The sequence below is a fragment of the Aedes albopictus genome, chromosome 3 (assembly GCF_035046485.1).
Source record: "Aedes albopictus strain Foshan chromosome 3, AalbF5, whole genome shotgun sequence".
NCBI classification, from domain to species: domain Eukaryota; kingdom Metazoa; phylum Arthropoda; class Insecta; order Diptera; family Culicidae; genus Aedes; species Aedes albopictus.
In genome coordinates this window covers 376,564,990-376,590,014 of record NC_085138.1, presented here as the reverse complement: position 1 = coordinate 376,590,014, position 25,025 = coordinate 376,564,990, and the positions used below count along the sequence as shown (strand labels likewise).

The 25,025-nt window shown below is 41.8% G+C and overlaps 3 protein-coding genes across 4 annotated transcripts in view; 2 read left to right on the top strand and 1 right to left on the bottom strand.

Moving 5' to 3' along the window:
* LOC109409873 (GTP-binding protein Di-Ras2) overlaps positions 1-25,025 on the top strand; it is a 539,614-nt gene that overhangs the window by 412,149 nt on the left and 102,440 nt on the right. The gene's annotated exons all lie outside the window — the stretch shown is intronic.
* LOC134289612 (membrane-bound alkaline phosphatase-like) lies at positions 4,635-6,439 on the top strand. The gene is made up of 2 exons (XM_062855722.1): positions 4,635-5,930; positions 5,991-6,439. The coding sequence occupies exons 1-2, from the start codon at positions 4,665-4,667 to the stop codon at positions 6,333-6,335; spliced, it is 1,611 nt and encodes a 536-aa protein (XP_062711706.1). The 5' UTR covers positions 4,635-4,664; the 3' UTR covers positions 6,336-6,439.
* On the bottom strand, positions 16,112-17,740 carry LOC134291813 (membrane-bound alkaline phosphatase-like). Its single transcript, XM_062860053.1, has 2 exons — positions 16,528-17,740; positions 16,112-16,468 (listed from the first exon to the last, which is right to left on the bottom strand). Exons 1-2 carry the CDS (start codon positions 17,737-17,739, stop codon positions 16,136-16,138), a joined length of 1,545 nt encoding a protein of 514 aa, XP_062716037.1. The 5' UTR covers position 17,740; the 3' UTR covers positions 16,112-16,135.

Genomic DNA, 25,025 nt, shown 5'->3' with positions numbered 1-25,025 from the left:
TCGAGAGGATTCTGTGGAGAATTCCGAGAGGATTCTGTTGAGAATCCCGAGAGTATTCTGTGGAGAATCCCGAAAGGATTCTGTGAAGAATCCCGAGAGGATTCTGTGGAGAATCCCGAAGCGATTCTGTGGTGAATCCCGAGAGGATTCTGTGGAGAATCCCGAGAGGATTCTGTGGAGAATCCCGAGAGGATTCTGTGGAGATCCCGAGAGGATTCTGTGGAGAAACCCGAGAGGATTCTGTGGGGAATCCCGAGAGGATTCTGTGGAGAATTTCGAGAGGATTCTGCAGAGAATCCCGGGAGGGTTTTGTAGAGAATCCCGAGAGAATTTTGTAGAGAATCCTACAAGGATTCTGTGGAGAATCCAGAGAGGATTCTGTGGAGAATCCCGAGAGGATTCTGTGGGGAATCCCGAGAGGATTCTGTGGAGAATTTCGAGAGGATTCTGTGGAGAATCCCGAGAGGATTCTGTGGAGAAATCCGAGAGGATTCTGTGGAGAATTCCGAGAGGATTCTGTGGAGAATCCCGAGAGTATTCTGTGGAGAATCCCGAGAGGATTCTGTGGAAAACCCCGAGAGGATTCTGAGGAGAATCCCGAAGCGATTCTGTGGTGAATTCCGAGGGGATTCTGTGGAGAATCCCGAGAGGATTCTGTGGAGAATCCCGAGAGGATTCTGTGGAGAATCCCGAGAGGATTCTGTGGAGAATCCCGAGAGGTTTCTGTGGAGAATCCCGAGAGGATTCTGTGGAGAATCCCGAGAGGATTCTGTGGAGAATCCCGAGAGGATTCTGTGGAGAATCCCGAGAGGATTCTGTGGGGAATCCCGAGAGGATTCTGTAGAGAATCCCGAGAGGATTCTGTGCAGAATCCCGAGAGGATTCTGTGGAAAATCCTGAGAGGATTCTGGAGAATCCCGTGAGGATTCTGTGGAGAATCCTGACAGGATTCTGTGGAGTATCCCGAGAGGGTGCTGTGGAGAATCCCGAAAGGATTCTGTGGAGAATCCTGAGAGCATTCTTTGGAGAATCCTGAAGAGGATTCTGTGGAGAATCTCAAACGGATTCTATGGAGAATCCCGAGAGGATTCTGTGAAGGATCTCGAGGGGATTTTGTAGAGAATTGTAAGGAGATTCTGTGGGGAATCCCAAGAGGATTCTGTGGAAAATCCCGAGAGGATTCTGTGCAGAATCCTAAGAGGATTCTGTGCAGGATCCTAAGAGAATTCTGTGGAGAATTCCGAGAGGATCTGGGGAGAATCCCGAAATATTTCTGTCGAGAATCCCGAAAAGATTCTGTGGACAATCCCGAGAGGATTCTGTAAAAAATCTAGAGAGGATTCTGTGGAGAATCCCGAGAGGATTATGTGGTGAATGTCGGGAGGAATCTGTGAAGAATCCTGAGAGGATTCTGTGGAGAATCTCAAAAGGATTCTGTGCAGTATCCCGAGAGGATGCTGTAGAGAATCCTGATAGGATTCTGTGGAAAATCTTGAAAGGATTCTGTGAAGATTCCCGAGAGGATTCGATTCTGTGGAGAATCCCGAGAGGATTCTGTAGAGAATCCCGAGTGGATTCTGTGGAGAATCCCGAGAGTATTCTGTGGAGAATGCCGAGAGGATTCTGTGGAGAATCCCGAGAGGATTCTGAGGAGAATCCCGAGAGGATTCTGTGGAGAATCCCGAGAGGATTCTGTGGAGAATCCCGAGAGGATTATGTGGAGAATCCCGAGAGGATTATGTGGAGAATCCCGAGAGGATTCTGTGGAGAATCCCGAGAGGATTCTGTGGAGAATCCCGAGAGGATTCTGTGGATAATCCCGAGAGGATTCTGTGGATAATCCCGAGAGGATTCTGTGGATAATCCCGAGAGGATTCTGTGGAGAAACCCGAGAGGATTCTGTGGAGAATCCCGAGAGGATTCTGTGGAGAATCCCGAGAGGATTCTGTGGAGAATCCCGAGAGGATTCTGTGGAGAATCTCGAGAGGATTCTGTGGAGAATCCCGAGAGGATTATGTGGAGAATCCCGAGAGGATTCTGTGGAGAATCCCGAGAGGATTCTGTGGAGAATCCCGAGAGGATTCTGTGGAGAATCCCGAGAGGATTCTGTGGAGAATCCCGAGAGGATTCTGTGGAGAATCCCGAGAGGATTCTGTGGATAATCCCGAGAGGATTCTGTGGATAATCCCGAGAGGATTCTGTGGAGAATCCCGAGAGGATTCTGTGGAGAATCCCGAGAGGATTCTGTGGAGAATCCCGAGAGGATTCTGTGGAGAATCCCGAGAGGATTCTGTGGAGAATCCCGAGAGGATTCTGTGGAGAATCCCGAGAGGATTCTGTGGAGAATCCCGAGAGGATTCGGTGGAGAATCCCGAGAGGATTCGGTGGAGAATCCCGAGAGGATTCGGTGGAGAATCCCGAGAGGATTCTGTGGAGAATCCCGAGAGGATTCTGTGGAGAATCCCGAGAGGATTCTGTGGAGAATCCCGAGAGGATTCTGTGGAGAATTCCGAGAGGATTCTGTGGAGAATCCCGTGAGGATTTTGTGGAGAATCCTGAGAGGATTCTGGAGAATCCCGAGAGGATTCTGTGGAAAATCCTGACAGGATTCTGTGGAGTATCCCGAGAGGGTGCTGTGGAAAATCCCGGAAGGATTCTGTGAAGAATCCTGAGAGCATTCTTTGGAGAATCCTGAAGAGGATTCTGTGGAGAATCTCATACGGATTCTGTGGAGAATCTCGAGAGGATTCTGTGAAGGATCTCGAGGGGATTTTGTAGAGAATTGTAAGGAGATTCTGTGGGGAATCCCAAGAGGATTCGGTGGAGAATCCCGAGAGGATTATGTGGTGAATGCCGGGAGGAATCTGTGAAGAATCCTGAGAGGATTCTGTGGAGAATCTCAAGAGGATTCTGTGCAGTATCCCGAGAGGATGCTGTAGAGAATCCGGAGAGGATTCTGCAAAGAATCCGGAGAGGATTCTGCAAAGAATCCGGAGAGGATTCTGCAAAGAATCCGGAGAGGATTCTGCAAAGAATCCGGAGAGGATTCTGCAAAGAATCCGGAGAGGATTCTGCAAAGAATCCGGAGAGGATTCTGCAAAGAATCCGGAGAGGATTCTGCAAAGAATCCGGAGAGGATTCTGCAAAGAATCCGGAGAGGATTCTGCAAAGAATCCGGAGAGGATTCTGCAAAGAATCCGGAGAGGATTCTGCAAAGAATCCGGAGAGGATTCTGCAAAGAATCCGGAGAGGATTCTGCAAAGAATCCGGAGAGGATTCTGCAAAGAATCCGGAGAGGATTCTGCAAAGAATCCGGAGAGGATTCTGCAAAGAATCCGGAGAGGATTCTGCAAAGAATCCGGAGAGGATTCTGCAAAGAATCCGGAGAGGATTCTGCAAAGAATCCGGAGAGGATTCTGCAAAGAATCCGGAGAGGATTCTGCAAAGAATCCGGAGAGGATTCTGCAAAGAATCCGGTGAGGATTCTGCAAAGAATCCGGAGAGGATTCTGCAAAGAATCCGGAGAGGATTCTGCAAAGAATCCGGAGAGGATTCTGCAAAGAATCCGGAGAGGATTCTGCAAAGAATCCGGAGAGGATTCTGCAAAGAATCCGGAGAGGATTCTGCAAAGAATCCGGAGAGGATTCTGCAAAGAATCCGGAGAGGATTCTGCAAAGAATCCGGAGAGGATTCTGCAAAGAATCCGGAGAGGATTCTGCAAAGAATCCGGAGAGGATTCTGCAAAGAATCCGGAGAGGATTCTGCAAAGAATCCGGAGAGGATTCTGCAAAGAATCCGGAGAGGATTCTGCAAAGAATCCGGAGAGGATTCTGCAAAGAATCCGGAGAGGATTCTGCAAAGAATCCTGAGAGGATTCTGCAAAGAATCCGGAGAGGATTCTGCAAAGAATCCGGAGAGGATTCTGCAAAGAATCCGGAGAGGATTCTGCAAAGAATCCGGAGAGGATTCTGCAAAGAATCCGGAGAGGATTCTGCAAAGAATCCGGAGAGGATTCTGCAAAGAATCCGGAGAGGATTCTGCAAAGAATCCGGAGAGGATTCTGCAAAGAATCCGGAGAGGATTCTGCAAAGAATCCGGAGAGGATTCTGCAAAGAATCCGGAGAGGATTCTGCAAAGAATCCGGAGAGGATTCTGCAAAGAATCCGGAGAGGATTCTGCAAAGAATCCGGAGAGGATTCTGCAAAGAATCCGGAGAGGATTCTGCAAAGAATCCGGAGAGGATTCTGCAAAGAATCCGGTGAGGATTCTGCAAAGAATCCGGAGAGGATTCTGCAAAGAATCCGGAGAGGATTCTGCAAAGAATCCGGAGAGGATTCTGCAAAGAATCCGGAGAGTTTTAGTGTTCCACGGGGTATGCTCTAAGGATTCTCTGCAAAATCCTCTAAGGATTTCGTTCCAAACCCCATTCGAAAGCAGAAGTCAAAATAGTGAAAAGACATGGTCGGTTACGTCTCCAGAGTCCAGACATTATTAACATTTACTTCAAGAAAACAAAGATGTGAGCTAATTTGCCACCTAAAACTCGAATCAAATTCAAACATTGTTTGTTATCTGTCGTGTTTTTTCTACTTCAAACCCCATATCAAGTGGGAGGAAAATCGATGGCATCTTATCAATACCGCGCTGGTCGCCTTTAAACCTGGATGATACCCAACCGTTTCGTCAGTAGCTTGTCCACCGTTTGTAAGGCAAGTATGAAACTCTCGCTTTCGTTGGCGTTGCTTGCGGCGGTGGCCGTTTTCGTCCGGGGTGGTCCCCTGGACGATCACTACCATCCAAGTTTCCCCGAGGAGCCCACCCGCAGCCGGAATGCCCAACAGGAGCAAACCATCGAGTACTGGCAGGAGCACGCCAAGCAAACCGTGGACACCTTGGTCAACCGGAAGGAGAACACGAACATCGCCAAGAACGTCATAATGTTCCTGGGCGACGGCATGTCGATCTCGACCGTGGCCATGGCTCGTGTCTACGCCGGAGGTGAGGAACGCCAGCTTTCGTTCGAGAAGTTCCCGCACATTGGTATGTCGAAGACTTACTGCGTGGACTACCAGGTTCCGGATTCGGCCTGTACGGCAACTGCGTATTTGACCGGAGTGAAGGGTAACTACGAAACGATTGGAGTCAACGCTCAGGTTCCCAGTTACCATTGTACGGCACAGTTGGACGCGAGTACTCACACCCACTCGATTGGCAAGTGGGCAATGGATGCCGGGAAAGACGCTGGACTGGTAACGACGACCCGCGTGACACATGCCTCCCCATCTGGAGTCTACGCTCATACTGCGAATCGAGATTGGGAAAGCGATGATTATATCCGTAGTGATGGCTGTAATCCGGAACTTATTGATGACATTGCTAAGCAGTTGATCCATGGAGAAACCGGTAAGCGACTGAAGGTTATCATGGGTGGAGGTCGTCGGGAGTTCTTGGACATGGACTTGGATCCAGAATATCAGACCCGAGGATATCGTAGGGACGGAAGGAATTTAATCCAGGAATGGTTGGACATGGCCGACGGAACAGAAAACCGTACCTACGTATGGAACAAGCAGGACTTGTTTAGGGTTGATCCAACTAGGACTGACAAGCTGCTGGCCCTGTTCGAGCCTGGACATTGTGCCTACAACTTGGATCGTGTTCATAAGCAGATGGAAGGCGAACCCACCTTGGCAGAAATGGTCGACCGTGCTACGGACATTATGAGCAAGAACGACAAAGGTTTCTTCCTGTTTGTGGAAGGCGGTCGTATTGATCACGGTCACCACGACACCTGGGGTAGACTGGCAATCGACGAAACGGTACAGTTCTCGGAAGCAATCGAGCTCGCCAGGAAGAAATTCAGCGAGGAGGATACTTTGATCGTGGTCACTTCCGACCACTCGCATTCCGTGAGCTTCTCTGGATATCCGGTAAGATCTCACCACACCTATACCGACACAACTTGTTACTAACTATTCCAAACATTTCAGAGCCGCACCAACGACATCTTCGGCACGGCTGGCACAGCTTCCGATGGACTGCCGTACATGACGCTCAGCTACGCCAACGGAATGGGATACTACGACCACATCGATCCGGAAACCAAAGGCCGCAAGGACGTCCGCAAGATGGACACCACCGCGGACTACTTCCGGTTCCCGGCGACGCTGCCGGTCGGTTCGGAAACCCACGGAGGAGAGGATGTGGCCGTGTACGCTTCGGGTCCGTGGTCTCATCTGTTCACCGGATCGTACGAGCAGAACACCATCCCGCACATGATGGCGTATGCGCTGTGCGTCGGCGATGGATTGAAGGCCTGTCCGGCTACGGCGTAGAAGAGCAGCCCGAATGACAACCGAGGGGGTATTTTTTTATTGGTAGATTAAACTAAGTTATTCACAATCAATCTCGAGATTATAATAAACGGCTGTCGCTAGAAGTGTATTGCCTTCCGACTGCCATAAGTTTTTGACTAGACGATAAGCATTGGGCAGCCGACTACGTACCGAAGTTCACCAAATGCTCCGATAATAATGACCACTTGGAGGTTTCGAGTACTTAAGCCGTATCACCAACGGCAAGCGTGTGGCTTGCGCTGATGATTGATTAGGTCTCAGCAGGCGGGAGATTAACGATCATGTTAAGGTTTAGCGCAGTACGCAAACAAATTTGACAGCTCAATTGAGGTTCACGAGTTATTGAGGTGCCATATTTTTATACCACCCGGTAATGACGACAACATGGTTATTTTGGCTACACATTAGGATGGATGCTTCGAACCGCGGACATACGATGACTGACAATGGAGATGGATGACTGATGGCTGGATAAGATAAAATGTGCCGCCGAAGATGTTTACTGAATGGACGAATGAAGATCTGGGGTTTCCCGAAATTATTCAAATTCTTTTCATTCAAGTCTATTGACTTCAGTTTGATAATGAATCTGATTTTTTTGGAGCGCAGTTCTATCGTGTTGAACCTAGACCTTCGTTTTGTTGTGACATTTTTTATGGTACAATCAGAGCCGTGCTGTAAATTTCCAACAATCATTAAGCAAAAATGACAATAACGCATGACCATTGACCATACCATTCTGTAGCTGTTAAAAATGAACTTGTTCAAGAATTTATCCATTCTTTTAAATCATATTGAAAAAATATGTCGCTGTTATGTTTCTAAAGAAATTTGTCCACCTTAATTTCCACTGAATAATATCAAAATATTTAAACCTTGATTTAAATAATAAAACCATGGATTTCCCTCGTCAAGTTTTTCAGGAAAGTTCACAAACATGCTCTGTTCTATGAAAATTAAAAAAAAATACTATTTATTTCCCTTATAACAGATATATTTTACGCGCGATTATTCAGCATGACTCTGCTATGAGAGTAGGTATAATTTCCATTCCTTATCGATACAAGCACTATTTGTAAGATGTGTGGTATATGAATGCAATACTGTCAACAGAAACATAAAATTTTCGAGTATTTATTTTGGGAGTATTTTAAACACACTAGACTACGCCCCCCTAAAATTCTGCTCTAATCTTCGCCACTTCATACATAAAAAATGGAATTTGTATGGAAGGTACGAAGACTAGAGCAGTGGCGAAGTCTAGTGCTCTTACCCTACTCATAGAATACAAAATGAAGAAGCAGGTTCTGTGTTTACCCTTCCAATACATCACGTTGAGAACGGCTCGCTGACGTAGTGTACGGTTGGGGTCTAAAGGGCTTTAGGACAAAAGGTCGAAGAACAAAAAGTCGAATGGGCAAAAGATTAAATAAGAAAAAAAAAATAGGAGACCAAGTGACCAGCTGATATGTCTCATCCAACTAACATTTTCAGCGCTATAAACTTCAGTAATTTGCTTTCTGTTGTGTAACAATGGAATTGAAGCAATCAACGCTGAATAAAAGGGAAGTGCTGTTATAGAAATCATATGCTTTTCAACCACAAACATTTCGGTAAGATTTCTTTCCTTCCTTTGTTTATAGGCTGTTCTTTCAAGTTGTGTTAATGTAGTATTTAATGGCAATTTCGTCTGAACATTTGTTTAAGATTTTTTCCTTCTTAAATATACTCAATATAAAAAAAAGCCGAGCCGATTTTATCTCCCAACATCCGTCATGTTTAATCATCTGTAACTTTGGCAATTATCACAGTCGGTTTTATGACTTACTACTTTCAAAAATCCGTATTTTTGAGAAAAATTTAAATATTGAAATCAGATAATATAGGACATTACGTGGTGAAAATTTGAACTGTTTTCATCCAGTGGTTTGGGTCACAGCCATCGTCATAATTGAAGTACTAGTTTGGGTGTCTACAGTTTTCACTGCGTATTGACCATACTAAAACACCGGTGCAGAAAAAAAGCCGAGGTCAGTTCGATCCATTTATGTTTAGATCTATGTTTCTACAAACAATTTATATTGTATAACATATTTTCTTAAATTTTCGATTTTTATGCTGGTTATTTGTGATATCTCACGCGTAACACATATGTTATGTTACATGCGTTACTTTATGTTACCGTGCGTTACTAAGTGATTCTCGTCAATTTGCTTCCTTATAAGGTTTTTACAATATCAAATATATGTAATTCATACAAAAAACTTGTCTATTCATTGACATATGTGTGTAATGCATTACGCATGACGCGTAACACACTACATGTTATGATGTCATAAATAACTAGCATAACATACGGAAATTTTCAAAAATATGTCATACAATATTGATTGTTCATGAAAAATTAGATCTAAACATTAATGTATTGCTTTTTTCACTGAAAATTTTCCTTGCTTCGCTGAACAACATGACGTTTTCTTCCAGCGAAGGCTTACGCGATACAGAAAACCGCTGAATTTCACACTAACACTGCATAAAATCTGTCAACAATAACTCAATACACATGCATTTTCAGCGAAAAGTTCTATTTGCGTGACAACAATCCACTCCCATGACTACCGGGCGGCCGCCGTCAAATATCAGGATTGCCAACTGTCCGGCGACTGCTGTCAGTTTTCTTTGTCGCCGAATCTGGCGCTGGGTCTTCGGCGCGGAAACCCAAAGGTGGGAATAAAATTTTGGGGTTTGCGCGCAATATCGAATTGACCTCGGCGTTTTTCCTGCACCAACAAAGCTAGCCATGAAAATGATTCGAAATTTGTTGATTTTTTCGGTGAAAAAAGACTTTTCCACGGCATAAATATCACAAGGCAGGCTAGTAACCTATGTAAACATACACGGAGAGACGAAACTACCCAAAAGTGAGTTCTTTCCACTCAACTTCGGGGTTGCGTGCGTCCAATTTTGCCAATTTTGAGTTGATGGAATCGATGTTTTTGTTGGGTTGTTCCCGTTTGCTTCCATGTGAAAAAAAATACTGAATTTTAAGTTTTTTCCACCCAACCGAAATTTTGCCTAGGTTGTATTCACTCAAATTTGAGTACTGTACTAGAAACTCAGTGTTGGCTTGACGCACGGAACTGCAAAAGTTGGGGTGTTTCTCTCTTCACTCTCTGACAACAATGGAAAAAGTGCATGAAAAGGGAGATGAAAAAGAACTCAAAATTGAGTTTAAAAGTACCTAATTTTGAGTTTTTCAGTTTCTCCGTGTAGATTTTGGATGTAAACATGTGACGTCATTCTAATCGTTCTTCACATGATCAAATTGATGGGGAGTACTAGATCGCCTCTGAACGATTTGAATTACGTCATCAAAAAACTGTCAGATTTCCGGAAGGTATCACCTTCTAAATGTTATGTACACCGTGGACTTTTCAAACCACCTATTTACACAAAACGTTTGTTTATTCAGCACTGTGGTCAATCAACTAATCCTATTGGCAATTAAAATTAGAGGTTATGTCGTGAAAATTGGGGAGTTTGAAAGGGGAATACCATTCAGCTTAATCATCAATTTTTTTTTTGGAAAATTCACCGATGATTCGATTTTTTTCTACCCGGTTCCCATAAAAAAGATTATCTGGAATGACTCAATCCCTAAAATACGAAATGGGATTTCACAAAACATAATCTCTTTTTAGGAGGCCAATTCCTATGTCATATCACGTCATTCGGGTCTTCTCGGTGGCGAAACTCGTTCCCATTAAAACAAAAATATGACAAGTTGAGATATAATCATAACAAGACTACATCAAATTTTGTTAGACTAAACTTGCGAAATCTTATCAAAATTAAAACAAATTGAGTTATATATTTCAAAACAAATTATTTTTTTTCAAATTTTTTCAAAAATCTATTGGCTCGAGTGACCAAAATAACAAAAAATATCCATCTTTTTCGTCGCGACAACATATAACATCTTACAAATTGTGAAATAATTTTGTTACAAAATATAACAAAGATAGCAAAAAACGTTGTTAGTTCAATTATTCATGGATTTCCTTTTATTTTTATCCAAGGATTCCTACAGAAATTTTTCATGGAATTTGCTAAGAAGCTCTCCTGAGATTCATTTAGGAATTCCTCATGGGATTTGTTTCCCGAATTCCTCTTGGGGTTTCTTCAGAAAATTCTCCAAGATTTTCCCCAGGGATTACCCCGGGAATTCTTTCTATGATTCATTCAGGAACAACTTCCAGGGTTATTTTAAAAATGCATCCAAGAATTTTTTTTGGGATTCCTTCAGAAATTCCTCCTGAATTTTTTTCAGAATCTCCTCCGGGAATTAATCCAAGACTTCTTCCAGAATTTGTTTAGAGATTCTTTAAGGAATTTCTCTTGGGATTGCTGCCGAGAATCCTCTTGGCGTTTCTTCAGGAACTGCTCCAGGGATTCTTTTTAGGAAGTGCTACAGGGATTCCTTCAAGATTTCTCGTTCGTTTTTTTAAGGCTTGCTTCAAAACTTTCACAGGAATTTAAACGATTTCTTCAGTAATTTCTCTTGGATTTCTTCAGAAACTCCTCCCTAGAAATTGATCCTTGGATATGTTTAGAAATTCTCCCTGGACTTTCTCCAGGAATCCTTCAAGGGATTCCTCTTGAAATTCCTCCAAAATTTCTCTGGGAAATCCCGCAGATATTTCTTTAAAAGCTCCAACAGGGATATATCCAGGAATTCCTCTAGGAATCCTCCTCCTCCTCCTCCAGAGATTCCTCCAGAGATTTCTCCAGAGATTCCTCCAGAGATTCCTCCAGGTATTCCTCTGAAAATTTCTCTAGTATTTCCTACAGGCATGTCTCCAGGAATTTCTCGAGGGGTTCCTCCAGGTATTCCATCAGGAGTTGCTCTAGGGAATCCTCTATGGATTGCCCTAGGAATTCCGCCAATAGTACTCCGAGAATTTCTAATAGGGATTTTTCGATTCATTTCTCCAGGATTTCATTCTGGAACTCGTCCAGGAATACTTTTATGGATTCCACCTGAAAATTACCCATGGATTTTTCTTCAGAAATTCCTCCCGAAATAGATCCAGGAATTCTTTCAGAAATTATTATGGTAATTTGTCCAGGAAATCCTCCAGGGATTCCTTTAAAAATTCCTCCAGGAATTCCTCCTGGAGTGTCTCCATGGGTTTTTCCAAGAATTTGTCCAGGAATTCCTTCAAGGATTTCTTCAGAAGTCCTCGAGGAAATCTCCAGGGATTCTTCCATAAATTCCCTCAGGAATTCCTCCCGGAATTTATCCAGGAATTATTCCAGGAATTCCTTCAGGCATTCCTCCACAATTTCATCCAGGCATTTCTCCAGGATCTTCTCCGGGAATAACTACAAGAATTCCTCCAGGAATTACCCCAGGAATTTCTCCTGGAAAAATCTTTAGAAATTCGTTCAGGAATTTCTTTAGCAACCCCTCCAGGATTTTTTCCAGGATTTCCTACAGGAATTTTTTTTCTTTGAGGATTCCTTCAGGATGGATTTCAGAAATTCCACCAGGAATTTCTCAAGTAATTTACTAAGAATTTCTTCAGGGATTTCTCTAAGGATTCTTCCAGAGATTCTTCCAAGAAATTTCTCCGGGAATTTCTTTTTCCCTCTAAGAATTTCTACACAAATTGCTTCAGGGAATTCTCCAAGAAATACTCTAGAGATTTCTCCAGAAATCACACCGGATATTTCTGTAGAAATCTTTCAGGAGTTGATCCAGGAATCCTTTCGGAAATTTCTATAGATACTCCTCCAGGACTTTCTGCAGGAAATCCTCCAGAAATTTTCCAAGGGATACATATTGGAACTCGACTAGAAAAATCTATCAAGTTTATAACACATTGTGTTATGATGTTATAATATTTTTCTATAACTAGGTGCATCATGATGTTAAATTAACTAAAATTGTAACAAAAAGTACACCGGTATAATCAAAATAATAACCTATTTTGTTCTGATCTGATCAATATTATAACAAAATATGATATAAGTTTTAGCTTCAAGAAAACTAGTTCCTATCATATTTTGATACAATTGTTTAAAATCATTTTCTGAATGTCAAGTAATTGAAACTAAATTATTTCACAATAAGTTATTAAACAACATTTATAATATAATATGATATAATTGAGATATACTATATTTAAACCCCAAAGATATTAAAACTCGATTGTATCACAATGAGTTATGAATATCAGGGTTTGCTATAATAATGTTTTATTTTTGTTAGAATCTTCTAGTTGAGAATTTTTCCAGGGTATCCTCCAGGGATTCTCCCAAAAATTTCACCAAGAATTCTTCCAGAAATTCCTCCAAGAATTTCTCTGGGAATGCCTCTAGCAATTTATCTAGAAATCTCTTCAAAAATTTCTGCAGGGATTTCTCCCAGAATTCCTCTACAGATTTCTCCAGTAATTGCTCCAGATATTCTTCCAGGGATTTCTCCAGGAGTTCTGCCTGGGATTCTGCCAGATTTTTTTCCAGAAGTTCCTCCAGGAATTCCTCCTGGAATTCCGATAGGAGTTTGTGCAGAAGTTCCTCCAGGCATTCCTCCTGAGGTTCCTTCAGAAGTTCATAGATTTCTCCGGGGATTTTTCCAAAAATTCCCCTACATATTCTTCCAAGATCTTCCTTAGAAATTTAGGATTCCTTCAGGAGTTCATCAAGAAATATCTCCCGGGAATCATCCCAGAAATCTTCCAAGGAATCCTCCAGGAATTCATCCAGGAATTCTTTCAGGGTTTCTTCCAGGTTTTGCTCCAGGAATTCATCCAGGAATTTCTCCAGGGTTTCTTTCTCCTACAGGAATTCCTCCAGGAATTCCTTAAGAAATACTTCCACGGGATCTTCCAGGAATCGCTCACGAGATTTCTCTAAGAGTTCTAAATATTCCACCAGGAATTTATCCAGGAATTTATTCAGGGGTTGTTCTAGGGATGCCTTCCTCCAAGAAATCTTCCATTTATTCCGTCAGAAGTTCATTATGGAATTCCTCCAGTGATTTCTCCAAGAATCCCTCAGGGGATTTCGTCAAGAAATTTCTCCATGTATTCATTTAGAAATTTATCTAGGAATTCATCAAGCTATTTCTTTAGATAATTTTCCATAATTGCTCTAAGGATTCTTCCAGGGATTCCTCCAGGTATACTTTCAAATTCCTACAGGATTTACTCCAGGCATACCTGGAGGAATTCCTTCTAAAGATTTCTCCTGGAAATCCTTCAGGAATTTCTCCAGGAACTCTTTCGCGGATTGCTCCAGGAATTCTCGTAGTGATTCCTTCAGCAAATTCCTATTGGGATCTTTTCAAAAATTCATGCAGGAATTCCATGATATATTTTAATTGGTTGAGGGATTTTTAGAAGAGTTCCTCCGGCGATTTTTATTGCAGTTCTTTAAGATAATTAAAGAGGGATACAGGAATCAGGAAATTCTCCAAGAAATTAAAGGAATTCTTTTATAAATATCTCCAAGAAATTAAAGAAGTTCTGGATACATCTGTGCTATCCAGGAATTCATCAATGAATGCTTTCAGGAATAACCCCTGCTGCTCCTACAAAGGAGTCCTGCAATTCGTTCAAACATGTAAGTATTGCTGTGTGCATTCAAAATGCAAATATCAAATGCGGGAGCACCAAATGCGGTAAGATTTTCTAACAAATAACCTGATGTCAGTGGGAGCTTTCGAATCCCAGGGAGGCGGTGATATTGGCTATGGTTGCTACGTTGCCTTTGGAAACATGTGTTACCGCGTTTGAAGCGCATTTGGACACCGTTTGCATCTTGAATGCACACAGCAATACTTGCATGCTAGAAGCGCTTTAAGACATTTCTCCAGGAAATCCTTCAAGAATTCACCCAGGGAAGATTCCTTGGGAATTCTCTCAGGGTTTTGTTTTCCGGAATTTCTATAGAGAATGCACCACCCATTCCTCTAGGAATTCTTTCTTAAATTCCTCGACTCATTTCTTTTCGATTACATTCCAGCTACTTGTCCAGGAATTACTTCAAGTGAATTCCAGGATTTTTCCAAGAATTCCATCATTTGCCAGTTATCCGGAAATACCTCCAAAAATTCTTCAAGGAATTCTCGCGGTACTTCCTTACAAATTCAAGGCTTTTACGAGAATCTCTTCAAAAACTCTTCCAAGGATTCTTCTGGGAATACGTGAGTCAACATTATAAGATATGTTCTGAGATGAGTATATGTAGTATAGGAGTATATAAAATTGTCTTTAGGGAAATTCCGGCAAGGATGTACTCGGAACAATACCGCTGAAGAATTAGAGATCCAAAATATTCCAAGGTTGCTTATAAGCAAAGAAAAATTGAATTATTGAATGATTAATTACTGAATGAATAAAAACTTCAGTTAGTCACAAAAGACTTTATCTAGACATTTTCAAAAAAATCTTCGGATATGTTTCCATTAAGTTCTACTGGAGAAATTTTTGAAAAAAATTATTGACGTTATTAGGAAAACGCCTAAATATCAGCTAAGAGCTTAATGAGAACTTCTAAAGATACTATAACTTCCTCAATGATTATTCGAATGTGTGCATTGTTTGACGGACGTACAAATACTCAAGGAATACACTCACGGTTACGTTTCAGTTATATGGGCCCTTTCTTATTATGTGACGTCTCCAAAAGCTTATGCTGGAATTCCTTTGCAAATTCTACCAGATGGCTATGATTATACTGGCGACGGAGATAGCCGAGTGACTCTGTAGCCTGAAAGGAATAGAAGCGCCCGTCTAGCAAACTGGTAGTCGAGAGTTCGAGTCTCACCGGAGTACGTGCATTTTTTTCCATAGTTCAAATCTCAATCTGGTCATCGAGAACATGTTCTGTATTGTGCACATGGATGTCAAAGCATTTTTAACAGTGTACAATTTATATATATTTTTTAAGAGTGATGGTTTAACATGAGACTATAACGCCGAGGACCTGGGATCAACTATCACTCCCGAGTCCCGAACAAAACAAAAAAATGTGAGTAATTCCTTCGAAAGGCAAGTTAAGCATGATTCTCAGGATGAAAGAATCCAATTGGCTTGAGTCAAATTTCCAGAAGTTCAGATTACAACCGGCAGCTTGTTTTCCAATTTGCAAAACCAGATCCGAATCGTTACGCTTTCTCCGGTTTTCCCTACCGAAAATACACAGACTCGTTAGCTCCAAACACGCACTCATATTAGCATTAATTTCAATTATTGTGCCATTCCGAATAAATGGCGCCCGCTTTTCGCTCTGATCCATTCATCCGGCCTCCTTTACGCTCGCTCTGTGGCCCTGTTTTGTCGCAACGCGTCAACGAAACACCGATTACGGGTGCATAACGCGAAATGGCTCCGAGAAATGCCGCTCAGCTGGCCATTAACATTATTCCGGGGATGGAGGTACCAAATTGGTAGCTTGTCCTTTGGAAGCCTCTGGTCGGCGAAGTCTACTGGTAGTCGCAAGATTTAATTTGAATTGCTAAATTTTTGGAGTTTTTGTTCATTTTGTCAGTCGGAGAGCATCCAGCCATGTCGTGTGAAGTGTATAGAAGTCGATTAAAGTGAAATTCAAAGCCAATCTACTCTTTCAATCACCAAAATGCTGATTAAATACGTATCTCTTCTTCGAGATACCAAGTTAATTAATAAATTATATTTAAACTCTTTGGAAACTTAGTTTTCACTTAACGTAGACTAAAATAAATAAACCTATCCTAAAACTACACATGTATTTCAAACTCGAAACCTCCCAATCTGGGCGGCGTAAGCAATCAGGTGAGGAACAGCGCTTTGCTCCATGTTGCCTCGGAAGAGATGAGCCATAGGACCTCGTGCGTACACTGGTACATCTTCACCACCGTGAGTAGCCTCATCCAGTGGAACGGTTGCCGGATACTGCGTACGGAAGTCCTTGAAATTCATTCCGCTGATATCCACTCGTTCGCCTCGGTTGTCCTCTTTGTAGGTATGGTAATACCCTGGGCCATTGGCATAGCTCAGGGTCGTATAAGGAAGATTATCCTCGTCACTCAGCCCGGCAATGCCAAGAACGTCACTTCCCCGGTTCTGTACAAAAAATATTCAGGTTATCCAGTGTTCAAGATTGTGGAATACTGTCTACTTACCGGATACCCATTGTACGTCATGGTATGTCCATGGTCAGCTGTTACCACAACCAAAGTGTCATCCTCACGGGTCATGGTCCGTACAAATTCCACGGCCCGCGTGAACTCGGCAGTTTCCTCCAACGCCAACCGCGGCCTCGTTTCGTGATGAGCTGTATCGATTCTGCCTCCTTCCACCACCAAGAAATATCCATCGTTGTGTTGGTTCAACATCCGCAAAGCAATGGCGACCATATCCGGCAAATTCGGTTCGGTCATCTGGGAACCTTGCTCCAGCACCTCCAAGCGGTACTTCAAATGACTGCTTTCAAACAACCCCAGCAATCGATCGGTTCTACTGAAACTCACCGATCTTAAACTGGTTCGGTTCCACACATACTGTCCTTCCGGATGCAACTCCTTCCATTCGTTGATCAAGTTTCGTCCGTCCGCTCTCGATCCGGGTTTGCCTTCTTCATCCGTCACCGTCGATGGGATGAAATGTCTACGACCCCCACCCAAAACAACCTTCAAATTACGTCCGACATCCCCGTGAACCAACTGCTGAGCAATATCCGGACTCCTCGCCAAATCACATCCACTTCCTTTGACGAAAGAATCATCTTCCCAGTCATCATTCGCCACACTAGCGTACGCCGCAGCCATCGTAGAGTCCGTGACCCGTGCCGTCGTTACCAGTCCCGTAGCCAACCCACTCTCCTGGGCCCACTTCAGCAAACCTTCAACATCTCCAACTCCCGCACAACTATTGAACGGCACCTCCGATGGCACATTGATCATTCCGTGATTCGTCTTAACCCCGGAGAACAACGCCGTTGCCGTACAGGCCGAATCCGCCACCTGTTCATCGACGCAGTACGTCCTGGCCGTAGCCAGGTTGACGAACTCCTCGAACGAAAGCATTCGGTTTTCGTTGCCCAGGTACATCCGGGTGGCGGCAATCGTCTGCGCCGACATCCCATCGCCGATGAATAGCACTACGTTCTTAGGTTTGGACTGGATGGGCGTTTCGGATAGTTTTGAGGTTATGATGTTGCGCGCCACTTGGCGCCAGTATTCCGAGGTGGTCTCGGCTTCCGTGTAACCGAGGGGTCCGGTTGGGTCTTTGGACGGTGTCGAGCGTTTGTGCTGGTGGTCGTTGTCGTACGTCCGGCGAGGTACGGCCGTAGCGATGGCTACGCAGATCACTGTCAGAACCAGAGCGGTCTTCATGGTGGAAAGCACAACGGAACTGAGTCAAGAAGTCGCTACCAATGGTTCTTTTATTAATGTTGCTGGAAGGGATGGGTAAAGATAATAGAGTCAAGAAGTAGGAGCAATATTTTTCGGACAGATATCGACTGGATTGGTTTGAACTTGGCCTCGTGATTTGGTCGCGTGTTAATCAGGTGGCAGAGCGGTGACTTTTATGGCTTATACAGACACCTTATCGCTATTTTTGGATGAACTTGGAAGGTGTGTAAAAGTCACGATTACCAGGCCGTGAGTTGCTAGAAAGCCAGACGGATGGTGTAATTTGATAATGGATGAGTTTTAAAAACGTGATCGGAAGAACCCCTTTGAAGAGTTACCGTTACCGAAGAAAAGCATTTGTATCGTTTGAAGTTTATTAAACATTTTTGAAAAAGTCTATCACGCAGAAAAAAGCATGGTAAAATCAAAAATATTTCAGGTAAACTCAAACAAATTGTCAATTTGTTCTGGCAACAAAAATAAAACTGTTTGGAGCAAATCGAACGTCACATTTAAAACAACTTCAATCCATTTTTGAAACAAACATGCATCTTCTGACAGGTTATGTTAAAAACAAATGATTTTTTTTTTGTTTTTTTGTGGCAGGTCGGCGCTACGAAAATATTTGTTTTCCAATTTAATTTACAAAATCATTTCCTTCTCTAGGAAAACTCACTTCCCGCGTGGCACTTTCAATGCCAATGCCAATAACAAACGCTCCCGAAATCAATGGAATTTCGTGGAAACTTTTGGTGAAACTTGCCTTTTTTGCAAGAGGAAATCTTGTTTGGTGCTGCAGCTGGAAATTGAGAGTTTTGTTTATGTTCTGGACGGCGGAACGGGAGCTCTTCAATTGTAGAAATCAATACGTAATTGAGTTAGTTTTAAAAATAAATATTTTAGTTTTAAACATTTTGTCAGCTTACCGAATAAACATGAATATTTTTGTTTCAAACGAACGAAATTTGTCTCAGAATCGAAACTTGTGTTGTCATTTTGTATGTATCTGTTTACAGAGGATTAAAGAAATATCTCGTAAGAAGGATAGTGCCTAAACATTTCTTTAAAAGAAAATTATCTCCAACATTCTGATTTATCGACCGTATTCTATTTATAACCTAATCATTTTACGGGTTTATCCAAGGGTTTATCGGTCTTTTTCTACTCAGAGTATAAAGGAGTAGGTCATGTATTGAACGAATACATCGAAAGCGTGAAACTTCTGCCGTACGACCTGTGCTTTTAAACAGATCGGCTTGGTTGGTAGTTCATATCACCTTACCTAGACTGTCAAAAATTTCAGGCACCCGACAGCCTATGTATTGTTCTGTTTTCATCGCAAGTTCTATCGATCGGAATTTTTTTGCGGAATTCACACTTCCGTTCGGTATGCCTATATCCCGGCGTGTTCTTCCAATTACCTTTATTCGATCTAATTTGCAAAATTTCACGCATTCAATGTATTCGTTCAACACATGACCTACTTGCCTAATTTCACATTCTATAAAAATTTCACACTTCTTCGCAACCTAGCGAATACTATAATATCTATTATTTCATTATCCACTTTCATCTCTACTCCTTTATACTCTGAGTAGACAAAAGACATCTTGCCGTGAGTTTGTTGTTTGCTGCAGAGAAACCAGAGATCCAATGAGAATATATGTGGAGCGGACCTGGTGTGATGGTTAGAACACTTGACTATCACGCCGAGGACCTGGGATAGAATCCCACTCCCGACAAACTCACAACAATGTGAGTTTTTCCTTCGGAAGGGAAGTAAAGCGTGGGTCCCGCGATGAACTAGCCTAGGGCTAAAAATCTCGTTAATACAGATAAAAAAAATGAGAATGTTTAACAGTTGGGGAAGAAGAAAAGATGGCTATGTTTAGTAAGGAGAGAAAAATGTAAACACAAATAATGACGTCACTATTCAACACGCGTTCCCAACTAACAATTGCAAGTCACAAACAAGCAAGCTAGCTGAATTGTTGCTTAATAATGGTAATGATAGCTGAACTAAAATAATGCTCAACACGTAGCTGTTTAAATGATTTTTCAATTGAGAAAATAGTCAATGTTCGACTTTGCTCATCGGTATCAACAATGATAGATTAAAACACTTTTCAAAAGTTTTACAAGAAATTTATTCGGCAAGCATTGATTCTTTAACAAAAGAGTTTAACAAAACATTTGTCTGCATCTTATTAAGCTGATGTATCGATAAGCATATGCTCCTGAATAATGTGCTTTTTACTTGTCAAATGAACGCCTTCAGCCCGTCATAGTTTGACACGGAACTTTGCTCGGATTATGGGATAAATCATGGCTAAAACTGTTTAGAAAACCAAGTTATTAACCTTTCAGGACGCGCGCCATCAAGCAACCGAAACTGGACCGCGCTCACGCTGTATACGACGAGCGCGGATTTTTGGTAGTGTTGTACTTTTTACAATAGCGCGCGAAGGGTTAAAGAACCAAAATTTTAAACGAATCACATAAAATAAAACAGAATAGAATTATGTACATAGTTTAACATTGAGCGCCAAGAGACGTAATCAACGTAAAAATGAAGCATTTGTTTATTATTACTGATATGTAACAAGATATCTTGTACCTTGATTATTATATTTTGTTATCTTCCGCAGCAGTTCGATCGTACGAGACGCTTGGATCGATGCATTTGACATTTCAGTGCTGAATATTGTTCCCACAGTCACCTAGATCATCAAACATCATTCAGAAATCAAATTTCAAGTATCCCTAAACATCCTTATGTACTATTAATTAAACATAATATCAAGATTCCATGACAAAAGCATACATAAAAAAATGCTTGACGGATCTTCGACTGAGCATGAGTAGATTACCTGAACAGATGCTGTGAATGCACCAAGGAATTGTAGCACGCAAATTGCGGCTTTGAGTTTTCCCGTCTTCTGCTTCGTTCCCTGGCTCCGAAAACAGACGGCTTAAGCGCCACCTCCGAAGAGGACCGTCTGTCGAGTTATGTTTGCCCGGCAAGAAACCCAACCTCAGGGCGGGTTTGTTTTATAAGAGACCAAATAGCGATTTAGGGACGATACAGAAAACTCAAAAGTACGGCTAATCGAGATATCTCACTTATAGAGGTCGCCTTAAGCGATTCTCAAAATATGGTTGATGCTAACCGTCGTTCTACCAACTCACAAAGACACCACTCACGAGTATCATCATTGGAAGAACTCACCAATTCAAATTTTCCTGTTAGCTTCGGACACGTGAGTGGAGAGACTGATTTCCCAGGCAGTCTACCCTGGCGTACAAGAATTAACTAAAAAAAAACAGGTAGAACGACGCGAACGTGAGAAATCTCGAAGACCAAAAAAACTGTTACAGGGAAAGCACTAACATTTCACAAAAATACAGCATGTTTGAAGGTAACGAAAAACTAACGAAACATTTATTCGAAATTTAATAACCTAGGTTTTATTCATGTTCCTTTCCATGCTATTTCATCTTCTTCTACTTCCTAGCTTTCCCTACGTGTGTGCGGTTTAAATTTGTTACTATCCTAATCTGGTTCTATCGACAGTAATCGATCCAAAAACTTTCTTCTCCGAGCTCGGTTAGTGTGTGGAGTTTAACGCATGCGCATGGTTAATTGGCTTTGTCTACTCACGGTACCTTTCAGCTACTCATCAATGCCGTCGACAAAACAGAAGCGACGGTGTGGCGTTCGACGGTCGGCTTGGTAAAGCAGCACGCTATTTTTACCGCATCCTACGGTGGTATTGCGCCGATTGCACCAAATGCGTACGGTGCGCGGCGGTTTGGAAAGTGCGCCTTTCTCGCTGCCGGCCGCTAAACGGACCGGATCACCGGCGCAGTTGCTTCTCGGTGTCGATGCTGATGGGGGTCGTCGATGGCTTGGTCGGTGTGGTGGCTACCACATGAACGCCGAAGGAAAAACGTGGGTTTCGGCCGCCTCCGGTGGTGAATATTCCGATCACCGAAAAAGTTGCTTGATGGCGAAGCTGACGATGGGGGTCGTCGGTGGCTTGGTCGGTATGGTTGCTACCACATGAACGCCGACGAAAAAAACGTGGTTTCGGCCGCTCTGTCGGAACGGTTGTTCCCTTCCGGCTTTCCCCTCAAACCGGGACTTTTGACGCTGCGACGTGGGGTCGAGAGCGCGTTTAGCGAAAAAGGTGCGGTGTGCCGAGCTTTCGGCCGTGGATTGCTAGATCGAAATCCTGAATAAAAAGCCGTCGAACGGCTGTTCGACTGGTTTAACAAAAATTCTCCACACAACAAATTTCACAATTACCTTTTTTCTATTCACACACACGCACACACGAACTATCTTGACCGCACGTAACCTTTTGCTTAGGTCAATGAACTAACTTGCTATCTAACGGAAAGGAACGAAAAGTAACATTAATTCAATCTAAAAGACTTCTCACATTTGAACTATTACCAAATTAAACACACCGCGACACTAAACTTAGAACACGCACTCTCGCCTCTTCCACGGTCCAGGTCAGAATGGACGAGTAGAAGTTCTGTAGGTCCTCAGATAAGGTTGGATCCCAAGACTTCGTAGCCGGAAATACGTAAAATTACCGAAGTAATTTTACGATCTTTTCAAACGACAATTCTCATCAACCACGAATGAGAACCGAATAAATGCTATCTCTTTCACTTTCATACCCATCTGAATGATCTGTATCGCTCCCTCTGTTTTTAAATACCCGATCCATTTTTATCGAGAGAGTTCGGGCTTGAACATTGAACCTCGAGATTGTTCGGGTTTCGTGGTGTAGTGGGTAGAGCAGCAGGGATCTTATTTGTATGTATTAGACTTGAGAAGGCGACTTGCATGCAAGTTGTATGCGGTTTTGAAGTGCATGTCATTTCGAATGGTGACATTGAGTATCGCAAAACATTTATAGTGAACTTTGGAATTTAGTACATTTGACACTGAAAACATTAAATTTGAATGAAAAATAAATTAACACGGATAATAAATTAACATTGAAGAAACATGAAAATACAATTAATTTATTATACAATTTATGTACATTTTATATACATTTCATCTAATAAAGAATAAATCCTAAAATAATATTTACAACAAAGTGACCATGCTACAGAATGCACCACGTCTAAGACCATATCGCACCACATTTTTAAAGATCGATATTTAATAATAAAAATAAAAACATATTCATATTGCAATTACTTCGTCTGGAAACAATATCTTCAATAAGGACCAACACTTTTTGGCCACATTCGATACAAGTTTTCTCACCGTGCGATAAAAATACTGACAGCGAAATCAGAATGGGAAACACGTGTTTTGGGCTGAACAGCTGTTGAAGTATAAGGCGTTGTTCAGTTGATTAGCACGTGCTGTGCTAATTCACCACTGCTGAACACAAGTTCAGGAGTGATCATTATTGAGTCATGGGAAGATTATGTTTTGCTTTGGGTGCTGCATCTCACCATCTCTAGGATGGCGCAGATAGGAAGGCATGCGGCTGGCAATCGACAGGTCTCGAGTTCTAATCCGGATTTAGGTAATTTTATATGTAATTCTTATTTCATAATAGGTGTTCTCAACATGAGTGCAAATAATTACTCTCGTGAGTGGTTCAACATTTTTGCATTTTATTTATTTTCAATCATTTTTGCCAAAGCTAAATAACAACTTTCTTGTACATTTGTGAAACGCTTTGAACAACAAAAAATTAAGTTGGTACACAACATGATGCTTTATAACTTCTCCAAATTTGTGTGAACAAAACCCGAACTTAGGTTGTACGTGAAAATAATTCAAATGTAATTCAACATTATGCTGAATTAATTCGTCATAATGGTGCCTGTTAAATGAGTAATTGTTAGTTGGGTTCTTATGGGATCCCGCTTTGCTTGTGGAAGTGAGATGCTTTGCACCATACACGGATCTCACTCACACGAAGTATCTTCTTCCACACCTTTATTAGACTCTCATTGCCAGAGAGCGGTTACTCAGTAAAATTCGAAAAAATCATAGCCGGGAACTTGTTGTTAGAAGCAAAGTAAAAAGAGATCCTGTGCTCCGCTAGACTTAAAAGATTCTTTCTCGGGAGTTTGTTTTTCGAGAAAAAAGTAAACAGTGCGCATGTGTTTCGACTTGATTTGAAAGATTCCTTGCCAGGAGTTTGTTGTTCGATGCAGAGTAATTAGAGAGCAACGTATCTAAATACCAAGGTAAGATACTCCAACTAATATTCATGTAGGGGAAATTACCTATTCTCGGCCGTTTTGTTCTCTTCGTCTTTGGGGTTTTGTTTTTGGAACCTATTGAGCTCAGAGTTGGTCTCAAATCCTTCACAACTAAGCTGAATTATATAGCCAAGTTTCAGGTAATTTGGCTGACAAAAACCCCTCATGACGAAGAGAACAAACCTGCCCATAATACCCATTGTCACCCTATTAGTGAGAAAAAGAAAAAAGCAAAAAATAGTTATGAATTCCCGCAGGAATATCTGCTAAAACCTCCAATACATCATTTAACAAATTCCTAAGGATGTGTAGAAAAATCCTCGAAGAATGTTTAAAGAAATGCACAATGAAATTACTGGGTGAATTCCTAAATGGAGTCCTCAATCAACTCGCAATGCATTTTTCCAAAAAACCCCATTAAATCCTAAAAGGGATTTTCCAAAGGATTTCCCAAAGAAACCCCTGGTTAATTTCTCCAAAAATCTCACTCAATCTCTAAAATGCGCTTCAACAGATACTTGTCGAATTTGTTGTTGTAAGACATGCCAAAATTGCTGATAAAATCGCAGGTCGAATTCCTACATGAATTTCTGGTAAAACTCCCAACGACACCATTGAAAAGTTCTGCTACGATTCCCAGGAAAAACAATTCAAAGAATCTCAAAATAATTTACGGAATATGCAAAGAAAATCCTTATTGAAACATTGGATAAATTTTGTAGAAAATTTATGATGTATTCCCCAAAGAATCACTTTATAAATTTCTGATGATAGTATAAATAGGTTGCCGTAAAATGCCCGAAATGCCCAAAAAAAGGATCTCTGGAGGTATTCCCCAAAGAATAATTTAAAAAAAAAACACTTGGAATCGCTGTAAAAACTTTGCATAGAGTACTGAAAAACTTATCGGGGAATAATCTGGAGAAGTTTGCAAATGAACCCTATGTTTTTTTTCTTAATTTGTGGATTTCAAGATTTTTTTTAGAATTTCTAGAAAAGTTTTTTTTTACAAAATT

What these genes read in the sequence shown, in the direction of transcription:
- LOC134289612 (XM_062855722.1), top strand. Translation starts at nt 4,665, where the DNA reads ATGATACCCAACCGTTTCGTCAGTAGCTTGTCCACCGTTTGTAAGGCA. An exon ending in TGAGCTTCTCTGGATATCCG is followed by an intron (nt 5,931 to 5,990) that starts GTAAGATCTCAC and finishes CAAACATTTCAG; the next exon opens with AGCCGCACCAACGACATCTT.
- LOC134291813 (XM_062860053.1), bottom strand. Translation starts at nt 17,739, where the DNA reads ATGAAGACCGCTCTGGTTCTGACAGTGATCTGCGTAGCCATCGCTACG. An exon ending in TGACGTACAATGGGTATCCG is followed by an intron (nt 16,469 to 16,527) that starts GTAAGTAGACAG and finishes TTTTTTGTACAG; the next exon opens with AACCGGGGAAGTGACGTTCT.